At 42.5% G+C, this 12,174-nt stretch overlaps 2 protein-coding genes across 4 annotated transcripts in view; one reads left to right on the plus strand and one right to left on the minus strand.

The window, feature by feature from the left end:
* LOC109479319 (transcription factor SPT20 homolog) overlaps positions 1–3,908 on the minus strand; it is an 8,061-nt gene extending 4,153 nt beyond the window's left edge. The window contains exons 1-2 of the mRNA XM_019781273.1: positions 3,741–3,908; positions 2–127 (exon numbers count right to left, since the gene is read on the minus strand). Coding sequence (XP_019636832.1) covers positions 2–127; positions 3,741–3,899 — 285 coding nt within the window. The 5' untranslated portion in view covers positions 3,900–3,908. The remainder of the gene's footprint in view (position 1; positions 128–3,740) is intronic.
* Positions 3,909–5,023: 1,115 nt separating this feature from the next.
* On the plus strand, positions 5,024–11,538 carry LOC109479365 (26S proteasome non-ATPase regulatory subunit 7-like). 3 transcript variants are annotated; one of them, XM_019781322.1, is made up of 9 exons: positions 5,024–5,324; positions 5,756–5,848; positions 6,271–6,449; positions 6,846–6,937; positions 7,354–7,392; positions 7,676–7,758; positions 8,229–8,317; positions 11,132–11,190; positions 11,337–11,538. In XM_019781322.1, the coding sequence occupies exons 1-9, from the start codon at positions 5,150–5,152 to the stop codon at positions 11,527–11,529; spliced, it is 1,002 nt and encodes a 333-aa protein (XP_019636881.1). In that variant the 5' UTR covers positions 5,024–5,149; the 3' UTR covers positions 11,530–11,538. The 3 variants fall into 3 exon arrangements, with proteins under 3 accessions (XP_019636881.1, XP_019636878.1, XP_019636880.1); XM_019781319.1 differs by lacking the exon at positions 7,354–7,392 and having other exon boundaries at positions 7,637–7,758; XM_019781321.1 differs by lacking the exons at positions 7,354–7,392; positions 11,132–11,190 and having other exon boundaries at positions 7,637–7,758; positions 11,278–11,538.
* The last annotated feature ends 636 nt before the right edge of the window (positions 11,539–12,174 follow it).

Genomic DNA, 12,174 nt, shown 5'->3' on the forward strand with positions numbered 1-12,174 from the left:
TCTGCCGCTCCACCATGTCTCCCCGTGCCTTGTCTGCCCGCTCCAGACACTCCTGCTGGACTCTCTTGACGCGCTCTTGACTTTCCCGAGCCTGCTGGTGGAGGCTGGCACACTTAGATAGCTCCGTCTGCAATGGAGGGAATGAGAGAGGGGTTAAGGAAAGGATAGTACCTTCTGTGAGTTCTGTCTGAGATGGGCAGAATGAGGGAGAGATTAGAGGGAGGTTAGGACACTTAACTGCGATGGACAGAACAATAGGGGAGTTAGGGGAAGTTAAAACACTTCGCTCCGGGATGGAAAGAATGAGGGAAAGGTGAGGGTGAGGTTAGGACACAGCTCTGGACTGAATGAGAGAGGAGTTAGGGGAGGTTAGGACACTTAGCTCTGTCTGGGAAAGACAGAAGGAAAGAACAATACTGGTGCATCTTGCAATAACTACTGTACTTGTGATAGACAGAACGAGAGACAAAATAACATGCAGACCTGGCGGGGTCACCACACCTAGTGCAGTTCTTTCCAAGACTTAGTAGACTATCTAACATGTTATGTACATCAGCTAACCCTAGGCCTACAAGTTTGTGGAACTAATGGAACTTTGTTTATTTACAGAGACTACTGGGAAGCTTAAAACCTCTTGCGTTATTATACCGTGTACACTTGAGTGAACATGATATTGGTTTGTGAGGTCCTCAGATTTGATTTGAAGAAAATCTGTTACTTCCTGCCTAGAATAAGCTGATAGCTGACTACCAAAAACTTGGCATATGGAACATGAAACAAAGCTCTGTGAATGATATTGAGTTTCACAATACTAACACAACAGTACTAGCACTACTGGTATATCAATTTTCTACCTCGAGATCGAACACTGTGCAAAAACCTTAAAAACATTTTGTTGTGTATAGATTTATAGATTTAGGTTGCTATATCTAGGCTTTGCCATAATTATGGATGTGTTCCACATGAGTGCATACTTTAAGTATATCAGGGAAAGAAATTGGTTCAAATGTACTATAATAATAGACACACTTTGGGTAAAAAGGAAAAGTTGAATCAAAATGGTGGTCAAATGGCAATAAAGGAAAATAACCATACCTACATAAGACGCTAGCACAACTGCTAGAAACACTACTGCTTTCTAGCCACAATGCACTACCATACAATCCTACCGACCAAAACGTAAACTTAACATTCAACAAAGAACACCATAGAAACCTGCAATAATCCTTTCTTCTCTCTTCGCAATCTCTGCACGCAATGTCAAGGTATTAGACGCAATTCCACGCCCCGAGTACTACACAAATACTGATGTTTACACACAGAGATGTTTGTTTAAACCTCTGCAGAATCAAGTAGTGAAAGGACAACGTTGAACTCAGAATGTCAAGTCAACAACAGCCAAGGAACCGGTGAAAGGGGTGGCTGAAAAGCCTATTGTGTGCCTACTCTGGGTGAAGTATGCTTGCCGGGCTACGGGTGAAACAGAGACGGGTACTTGCTCTACTTGACTAGCAACACACAGCGCTACGGGTGAAAGGAACCAGACCTGGAGATCACTGGAGTTTACTTAGAGGGGTACTCTCCAACCAGAGGTTAGGGTTTGGGTTATTTTTGGTTGGGTGAAAGAAAAATTCCAGTGCAAAAAAGAAACCTAGATAAAAAAGTCTAAAAACACGCCAAAAATAACCAAAAACCCTAACCTCTGCTTGGAGAGTATTAGAGGGGGGGGTGCAATCTCCAAGCAGAGGTATGGTGTTAGCTAGTTTTTTTGTGTCTTTTTGCTTGTTCAATGTATTACTTTTCAGTGGATTTTTTTCCAATGCATGCCTTGATAAACTATAAAGGTCTGAAAACAAAGGCACCAAAGAAGGGCAACATAATATAAAAAAAAAATCAGGAAACTTTAAATATTGAATGGACAAGTCTCTTTATTATTGAAATCAGCACATATATGGCAAAAACCCTGTGCAGCTCTGTTCAGTTTGTAGCACAGTAACTATTTGATCTTCAAGTGATTTGATAGCATTGCAGGTTACATTTTTTATAGGTGTGGAAAGGCATGCAATGAAAAAAAAAGCAACAGCATTTTAAAGGTGCACAGAAATGAGTTAAAACCCCACATCTGCTTGAAGGACGGGACAGAAACTACCACCCAGTCACCATGCGTAATGATTTACCCCCAGACAGTCCTGCACCTGTATCCAGGTGTGAGTGGCCAGCTGACAGGGAGACATGACAAATGGTTAGTCCCCAAACAATAAAACATAACACAACACTACACGTAGCAAGTCGGCGCAGAACGTACTGCTCCTGCATGAAACCCATATATTGTGCAAAGCACTTCAGCAGATTTGCGCATGTAAAGTTAACACTCTGTCTGTAGTTTCCAAATGTTGTGTCGAAAAAGATATTGTCTGCAACAGACAAAATTCTTATGCAACATTGACAAAAAATCCAACAAAAAACATGAAAAATCTGGGTTTCGCGCAGGCGCACTCAGTATGTTTTGCCAACATGCTCACAACATCATGCTTCGTAAGGTTGATAAAATGAATCAGTCAACATTCTGGTAGTCTTTGGTTAGTCTTATTGACCTGAGGAAAATCAGGACTATAATGGACTCATTCGGTTATATTGGCATTTTTTAAACTCTTCACTTTAGACATATGGCCACATTCCAAACATATCTTATCGTCTACCTTTTCTCCACTTTTCTCCAACCCTTCTCCAACAAACATCATGCACCTAGCAAATGTCCAGTTTTTATCAGAATACCAAACATCGCCCGGGGCTTACAGGTGTGATTTATCTACATACTCTCCTCAGGTGAGAGATAAACGTCGGAGAAGGATTAGGGTTACCATGGTAACAGGTGATTAATCCCCCTCCACACATTATGTACCTGTCACTTCACGCTGTGGTGTTTGTGTTGGGTTGAGATACCAGGGCAGCTTGACATGGTGTACAACAAAATCTAGTTTGAACAAGGAGTACTAAATGTTCAAATGTATGTACTTAAGACCTCCTTGGTTTAATCAAAATTGACAGGACCAACTTTGAGGTGTGAAAAGCATGTTCTGGTGTCCCTAAGCAAAAAGCTGTTATAATATTAATAACTTACAACATATAATCGTCCACATCTAACCTTGGTTGTTGTTTAGGGCAAGTTTATGAATGTGTGCCAGGGCCTTTACTGGTAATCTCCAAGCAGATCATACAGTGGCAAGGCAGTAAGCAATGGCCAGAGGAGTGTCCATTATTTAAGCCACCAAAGAACAGTCCTCTGGCCAGTGGATACAGCCTTGCCTACTCTTCAAGCAGAGGTTGGTGGAGAAAATCGTTACCTTTAAAGATATACTGTATATGCCGCCATTTTTTCTGTCACTACCCCTACCGACAGAAAAAAACGGGGCATACTAGTATATATAGAAAGGTAACAATCCTCCCCACCAACCTCTGCTTGAAGAGTAGGCCTTGCCACCGTATGATCTGATTGGAGGTTATTTACTGGGCCTTGGACTATATATGTAATACATTTGCAGCAAAATTATGGTTCTGGGCTGCCTTAGTGAATTTTTAAGAGATTTTTCATTGTTGCCAAATGTACAAGTAAGCAGTTGTGATTGTTTTTGGGTTGGAACCTGATTTGACTGACAAACACCTGTGGAAAGAGTCTGACTCTGAGGGTGTAAAAGGTAGATACTAGTAAGGAATTCACTGCAGTCTTGGGACCTTCTTACCTCCAGTGTCTCGACCTTGGCCTTGAGTTCCTTGTTCTCCTTGGCGATCTCCTGCAGGAATGCGAGCGTCTCGATGTGCCGGCCCGTCAGTCTTTCGTTCTGTTCATCCAGCTCGTCCTGGGACGGCCGCCCCGCACGGTTGCCGTAGCAATTCTGCATCTTCTCCAAACGCTGACGGGTAGAAGAGAAACATAACATTATATGTCATCTGTCATCCTTGTGAGAAATCCATTGAATCACAACTTTCCTGACAGTGTCATCACAAAACAATATCAGTGGTTAAATTAAAAGCACAGCTAACTCTGCCTGACAACATACTCTTCCATTAGTCTCCACCAGACTCCTTTGCAGGCTGAATAAACAGTAGACATTCTTTTTAGGCCGATTTCTACTATCTATTCAGCCTGCAAAGGAGTCTGGTAGAGACTACTAGTACTCTTACAAATTGTGCTTCAAGATCTATTCTGGGCACATACTAGTACATGCTGTGGCCAAAAAGAGAACAAAAAAAACAGCAAAATTCTAGACTTCTGACTCCAGATCATCACAAATGCGAGAAGACATCAAAAAACCTCCTTGGTACAATGTACGGTATCCAATTTACTCCTAGCAGTATACTCGGTAGTGGTGCACCTGTTCACCTTTTTGAGCATGTTGAATCTGGACATTTTGGCGAAAACTCAGCTCTGACTTCCTGTGCGTCTGGCAGAGAAAACTAGACCAGAAGCCAATGTTTTCACACGGAGTTTTACTGGTAAACAGGTGCGGCATGTTGACTGTCAACAAGTTTATTTCACGACTTGAATCAGTTCCATTTTGTAAACATGACGTGATTCAAACTTGAAACCTGAGAAACATTCGAGAAATGGCTTAAACTTACCTTTTTTAGCCCCAAATCTCAAGATGATGAAGATTTTCAAGTTATATACATCAATCAGTAAGACAAGGTGCCATTATATGCGAGGAATTATGAGAAAAACCTAGGAAAAAAACGAGAAAACCCTAAGAAAAAAGTTGATTTTCCCTCCATGCTTCGAAACGTTGTTATGTTTGCAGCACGCAGTTCTGACCTTTCGTTCCCTACACCTTACACAATATAGTACGACATAAATCAAACGAATGTGCAACAATACATCCATTATAGCGATCACAAAAATATTACCACACTATTACATACCATCCTTTACAATATCGGCCTGGTTTATTAAATATTAATCATATTTCCTTGGAGATTTAGTTTGACCTTTTGTGTTCTTTCGCGCGGAAAGATGGTGAACCGGCGGCACACTGCGCGTGCGCGGAGCCGCCATCTTGGAAAGTTCAATTTTCTGCCTGTCACGAAAGAGAAAAAGTCGTCTGAAAACTCGAGTTTTTCCCGCTTTCTTCCAGACTGTTTTAAAACAACCAAAATGCCGATCATAGCGCCGAACATAGACAAGGTGGTGGTCCATCCTCTGGTGCTTCTGAGCGTCGTGGACCACTTTAACAGGATGAGTAAGATCGGGAACTATCGTCGCGTGGTGGGAGTTCTGCTCGGATCGTGGAAAGGCAAAACCACGTTAGACATTTCCAACAGTTTCGCAGGTAAGAAAAGTTTAAGAAAATATTTTTTTCAGGTATTCTTTGGAAAATGTATTCTAACGCTAGAGTCCTACTGAATGTAGAGGGTATATTCGGTATTGATATTATTGTGGTTTGTTTGTAAGGAACCAAAATACCTGTGTCATGATAGAGGGTGGGAGGGGGGCATATAATGGTTTGTGTTTTGGCAAAATTATTGTACATGTACAAAGACACGTTTTCAAGAAAAAAATATAGTGTGAGATACCTGTACCTTGTAACGTGACATGAAAAATTTTTATATTGTTATATCAATGTATCAATTTCTAAGAAAGGAAGAGAAAAACATGAACAGAAGAAGAACTTTCATCGGTAGTTATGTTGTTTTACAATTAATTTGCACTAAAAAAGATAGGCATTCATTCCCAACTGTAATTATCCTTTTTCTTGACCAGTCCCATTTGATGAGGATGAGAAGGAGCAGAGTGTCTGGTTCCTGGACCATGACTTCTTGGAGAACATGTACGCCATGTTCAAGAAAGTCAATGGTGAGTACTTCATTATTCTGATTAGTCCACTTTCAAAAACATTTTGTTTTAATTCTTGAACAATGGGTATCATGTAATTGTAAAGCTGGTGTGTTATGCCGAAGGGTGGTTATACCAGCTACTAGTATACCGATACTGATACAGATCATACACCCTAGTACAGCACTAGATTGCCCAACAAAAAGAATTATTTTCAATCAACATCTACATCTATTTTATACTGGGCCATATGGGGCATCCCGCCCAGGGTTTTGACAGATGTGGCCAGTAGGGTGAGGGTGCCCCGTAAAGTCATAAAAAGAAGCAAAAAAGTAAAGTGATAGTAAAATGGTGTTAATGACTAATAAACAGTTAGTGCTCTGTACATGGCTTCAACGTGTCCAAAGGTGTGATTGTGAATTTTGAAATTATTATTTTTTCAGCTCGCGAAAGAATAGTTGGCTGGTACCACACAGGGCCCAAACTTCACGTAAACGACATCGCGATTAACGACCTGATGAGAAGATACTGCTCTGCCTCGGTCCTGGTGATCATCGATGCCAAACCCAAGGACCTGGGTCTGCCCACAGAGGCTTACATCGAAGTAGAGGAAGTCCATGATGTGAGTATAGGATGAGTATATGTGTAGCTATGTTAGAAATACCCATCTGCAGTCTAAATATTGCAGAACAAAAATTAAGCAACCTGCAATTTTACAGACTAAAAAAATCAGGCTAGGGGTTCAATGGTGTTTAAGAGCTTTTGTGTTTACTACTGAGTGACTCTAAAATATGCAAGTAATTTTGCATGTATTTTTCAAATTGCATGTAAAATGTTTGGCAACATGCAATTTTGTATATGCCATGGGTTTAGATCTGGACTTTCAAGTGTGTATTTACAGGAAGTATTTCTGAATTGCAAAACAAAATTTTGACATTCTATTGCAGAACTTGTTTTAAAATTTGTGGTGATAGGGTAAGTTTGAAGTTTTTTTTGTGTGTGTGTGTTTGCATTGTAGGATGGCACACCGACATCAAAGACCTTCGAGCATGTCCCCAGCGAGATCGGAGCAGAAGAAGCAGAGGAGGTCGGAGTTGAACACTTACTTAGGTACGTCTGAAAACAGCTGCATGGATGTATCAGCAATGCCACCTAGCTATGTCTAGCAGAACTGCAGATTTGTAGGATGACATGGTCACCAGCCTAACTTTTCATTCCAACTTAGGGCTGCTTGAATCTGCAATGATAGTCAAAATTCTTCTTGAAATTCAAATTTTTTCTCTGTTTCCTTCCTCTCCAAACAAATAAGGTCAATGACCAGAACCAGATGTCTGTCACCATGATAACTGTGGTTGGTTACATCATGTTACTATTTTATTGCAGGATTTAGACTCCTGTCTGACCATATATATGATTGTGTTTGAGTAAGAATTGACAGAGTAGACCATATACGAAGGTAAACATTATACATTTGCTTTGCAACTGTTACCTTACTAGTTTAATGTAAATGTTGCACGTCTGGCCAGGGATATCAAGGACACAACGGTGGGTACCCTGTCCCAGAGGATCACTCATACCAACTAGTAATCCTAGTATCTGCCATACATTGTACCTGATACGATTGTTCTGCAATAAACTTTGACTTAACATCAACCCACAGGACAGAGTCAAGTGGCGGGCTGCCATCAAGCCTCAGTTTTGCAGTGCAAGCACGTCTAACCCTCAGAAGACAGGGAACAACAGACAATAAACCAGACAGTGAATGAGTGTGTTGACTTTAACGTGAATGTTTTATGTTTTTCCCTCCAGGGATATCAAGGACACGACAGTTGGCACCCTGTCCCAAAGGATCACTAACCAGCTGATGGGACTGAAGGGTCTGCACTCCAGAATACAGGACATACGCACCTACCTGGACGATGTGGCTGAGGGTGGGTACACTGCAGCAGCGCCTCCTGTCAACTTTGTATCAAAGTGCAGTTAGACTGGCAATATTGTATTAATAAAGTCAGGACTAGGTTTTCTTGCCAAAGACAGTTCATTGCACAGCCATGTTTTGAATTACACATTCTGCAGATTTCTTGCTTCCTATTATGTAGTTTGGTTTAGACCATAGGTTCAGTTAAAAATCCAGTGAGTGGATATTTTTGGGCTGGAAAGCAGTTTAAAACAGCCACAATGTTTGAACTAGATAGATGGTCAAGTCCCTAACTTGTTCTTGTCTAGCTTGATATACACATGTACCATGTTTTCTTTATGTCTCCAGGTCTGTTAACTTTGTTGTATTACATGTATATGAAATTGTGCATGCACAGTTCAAACTATGAACCTACTTATAATATACAGATGTGCTTTGGTGCTAATGTCTGATGTTTCACCCCCCCACCTCCCATGTGTCCAGGTAAGTTACCTGTGAACCACCAGATTGTTTACCAGCTTCAAGACATCTTCAACCTCCTGCCTGACGTCAACCTGCAGGACTTTGTCAAGGTCAGTCACTTCTCAAGGTCACGCAGTAAAAAAAATAAGAAAATTCACTGATGAAGGGAATTGATCAGTTAGTGCCAATATGCCAGAATGAAGTATGTTGTTAAGTCATTAGAGATATGGCCTCTGGACCAAATGGTCCCTGTTCCACTCTATGCAGAGCATAGGGGAGGTGCCCATCTCCATTTCTGTAGCCCTTGGGCGACACACAGTTCTGCAAGGCACTACAACAGGGGGCTGGTCCGCTGGTAGTGCTGTGTGTTTGACCCTCCCATACTCTTTCTCATATGTGCTGAGAGTTCAAATCCCGGCTGTTGTTGCCAACCCTACTTGCATGCCACCGAGGAATAACAATTTATTTATGTGCTGAGAGTTCAAATCCCGGCTGTTGTTGCCAACCCTACTTGCATGCCACCGAGGAATAACAATTCATTTCCCTGCCATATATACAAAGGTTAATCCCTGATAACAGTGTCTCCCTATATGCATGCTCCTTTGTTCCTAGCGTGAAAAGACGTACAATGTTTCTATTGGGGAATAATTAATAAAGATTACCCGCTTGACTAACGACACTTGGTGGAATTCCATCTGTTATCCCACCAGATCTAAACACATTCCTTCATGTGGGGTTTTTAGTTGGATTAACAGCCAGGAAGTGACTGTGATTATGATAACATAGTGTTGCAATGTGTTAGGAGACAACCCCCCATGTCCCCCTGTCCCCTGTGACAGGAAGCTGTCATAGGCACACCACATCTGTATCTTATTAGTTGTGAATAAAGGACTCAGACCACAGCGTGTGGGAGACAGTTCTAGCAGGCAGCCACTGAGTACGGACATCCTTCATAGCGTCTCCTTTCCTAAACCCTACATTGGTGGCCAGCGGTGTGTTGCCGCTTACGAGCGGCCGAACCCGTCCCTAGCCTACGCCATCGTGCTACGCCATGCCTCCTGAATCGCCAGGCGACGATTCCACCCGCCCGACTGCTGCTCGAGCTGCGCTACCATGCCTGCAACCGTCCGTTTAGCCAGCCTGCCGTCGTGCCATGCAGCCAAACGCCTGCCTAGCCAGCCTGCCGCCGTGCCATATCGCTACCCGACCCCACCCGACCGTCGACGTGCCACCGTCCCGTCCACTACACAGCCTGAGCTCGCTGACCGACCACTCGTGCCATGCATGTGTCCAGCCATCTCTAGCCGCCGTCGCCGAGCCCGACACCACGCCACGTGTACAGGACCGTGCGCCCGCTCCTGAGTAGACCACGAGGCCGTCCTTCTGCGTCCGATCGTGCCAGACCAGCCCATGCCGACGAGTGCCGCCGACCTGAAGCCTCCGTGTGCTCCAGCTTCTGACAATGACCATCCGCATGAACTGTTGAACTTCTGCTGTGACCTGAATGAACTCTAAGTACTTGTGCCTGGAATTTCCACCACTGAACTCTGCCTGTGTATAACATCTGCGAACTTTAGCGAGTGAACTCTAGCCGTGTGTAACATCTGCGAACTTTTGTGGTTTTTGAAAGGTATTGTAGCACGCTGTCCTATCTACTATGTTTTGTATTTTGTGTCTTGCGAATAGAAATGCTAGCCGAGGAACTGGTCGATGCCTGCGGGCCGACACTCCTGTGCATTTTCTATGCTGCTTGCCTAAAATGAGCTGCGACTTACGAGTCAACTCTTTTAGGAAGCCTATTGCTCCCCGATCACATCGAAGGCCGGTGTGGCGTCGGATGACTGTTTTTAGATTATTTTGTGCTTGCCTAGATAGAGCTGCGGCCTGCGGGTCAAAACTACTAGGAAGCCTTATGTTTATGTAACTTGTTTGTATGTTTGTGCTCCAAGTACTGGCGCCTTTGAAATCACCAGCGCCCATTTTCACAGCAGTTAGTCCATATGTGCACCGGAAGAATCCATCTGTGTACCGGAAGAATTTAGTATTTTATGGTCCTCCTGAATGTTTACTTATCAGCTTTGTTTACATTATCTTCGGTCAATCACGCCATGACATGTCTTACCGATTTATACCTTTTCTTGTATCTTGTATTCAACTTTGTAAAACCTTGTACAGTATCTTTCGTTCGGGGACGAACGACTTGTGAGAGGGGGCGAGTGTTGCAATGTGTTAGGAGACAACCCCCCATGTCCCCCTGTCCCCTGTGACAGGAAGCTGTCATAGGCACACCACATCTGTATCTTATTAGTTGTGAATAAAGGACTCAGACCACAGCGTCTGGGAGACAGTTCTAGCAGGCAGCCACTGAGTACGGACATCCTTCATAGCGTCTCCTTTCCTAAACCCTACAATAGAAAAGAGGGAAGGAGACAGATTAGGAAGAGAACTATCGCACACAAATCAGAATGGGGTAAAGACAGGTCGTTCTTCAAGATGAACTGTGGGTGTTGCATGTTCTTAAAATTGATCGGTGTAGTTAACAGTAAAGGCTACAGCAAGGAAATTTTATGGATGACATTCCCTGCAGACCCCAAATCTAATGCGAGAGTACAACTTGTTTACCTTCACAGAAGGATAACATATTGTTTTTGTTCTGTTTCTTCATCCTCTTCTTCTCCAATCAAAAAAAGTCAATGACCTGGACTAGATGTCTATCACCATGGTAACTGGTGCTGTAGCAGACAGCCTGTGGTGTTGAGATACATTATGTAGCAAGACAGAACTAGAGTGGCAGCTCACCATATATTATATGTGAATGTGTTTGAATAACAATAAACAGAGCAGTAGTTTGATAGGCTAGGCCAATTGTGAGGGTAAACATATTGCATTTTCTAGCTTTTAATGCCATTCTCCCACTCCCCCAGGCGTTCTACCTAAAGACCAATGACCAGATGTTGGTGGTGTACCTGGCCTCCATGATCAGGTCCATCATCGCCCTTGTTTAACTGAAAAGAGGGCCTACAGGTTTCAGAATTATAAATTATAATTTTTGTTTTCCTCTGTCCCCCAGGCGTTCTACCTGAAGACCAATGACCAGATGTTGGTGGTGTACCTGGCCTCCATGATCAGGTCCATCATCGCTCTACACAACCTCATCAACAACCAGCTCGCAAACCGGGACGCCGAGAAGGAGGGAACGAAAGAGAAGAAGGATGACAAGAAAGACGACAAGGACAAAGACAAGGATAAAGACAAGAAAGATGAGAAGGACAAGGAGAAGGATAAGGATAAGGAGGAGAAGAGTAAAGACAAGAAGAAGTGATTCTTAAAGTTATAGATATTTTGTTTCTACGTTTCATAGAATTGTTCATAAATGCCACTGGTCACTTTATTTCATATGGAAAGACTTTTGAGAAATTTTGAATTCCTACCTAAATTTCATAGCAGAATATCTCTATGTACATTATGATGAGAATTGTCTTAATGTTAACCAAAGCATATTGTTTCTGAACATGGGGAAAGTCTACTGTCCACATAGTAACAACTTGAAATGCCTATGACTTTCTAGGTATCAAATGACCGGTGTTTGTACCCTGTGAAGTTAAGAGGAAAAACTTTATCTTTTTGTTATTATCAAGGATGTCTGAAGATCTTTCCTCACAACTATCAGTATGAAATAAAGTGATTTGTATTGAAGATTTACAAGTTGCAGTTTAGGGGATGGGGGGAGGGGTCAGGTAAACTTGTTATGGACAAAGTCATCCAGTCTGTCTTCTGCAGGTGCCCATGAATAAAATGAGGGAAATAAATAAAAAAAAACTTCTAAAAAGTCTTGTCATTATTCTTTTATTATTTCTTTTATTTACAGTATGTCAGTATGTGTTTGTGTGTATGTACGTTTCAGCCATTCCCATTATACACAATGCAGCGTTGCCATACTTCCTCAGACGCTGCCACACATAAACCA

This window comes from Branchiostoma belcheri, unplaced genomic scaffold (genome assembly GCF_001625305.1).
Source record: "Branchiostoma belcheri isolate BF01 breed outbred unplaced genomic scaffold, Haploidv18h27 scaffold48, whole genome shotgun sequence".
NCBI classification, from domain to species: Eukaryota; Metazoa; Chordata; class Leptocardii; order Amphioxiformes; family Branchiostomatidae; genus Branchiostoma; species Branchiostoma belcheri.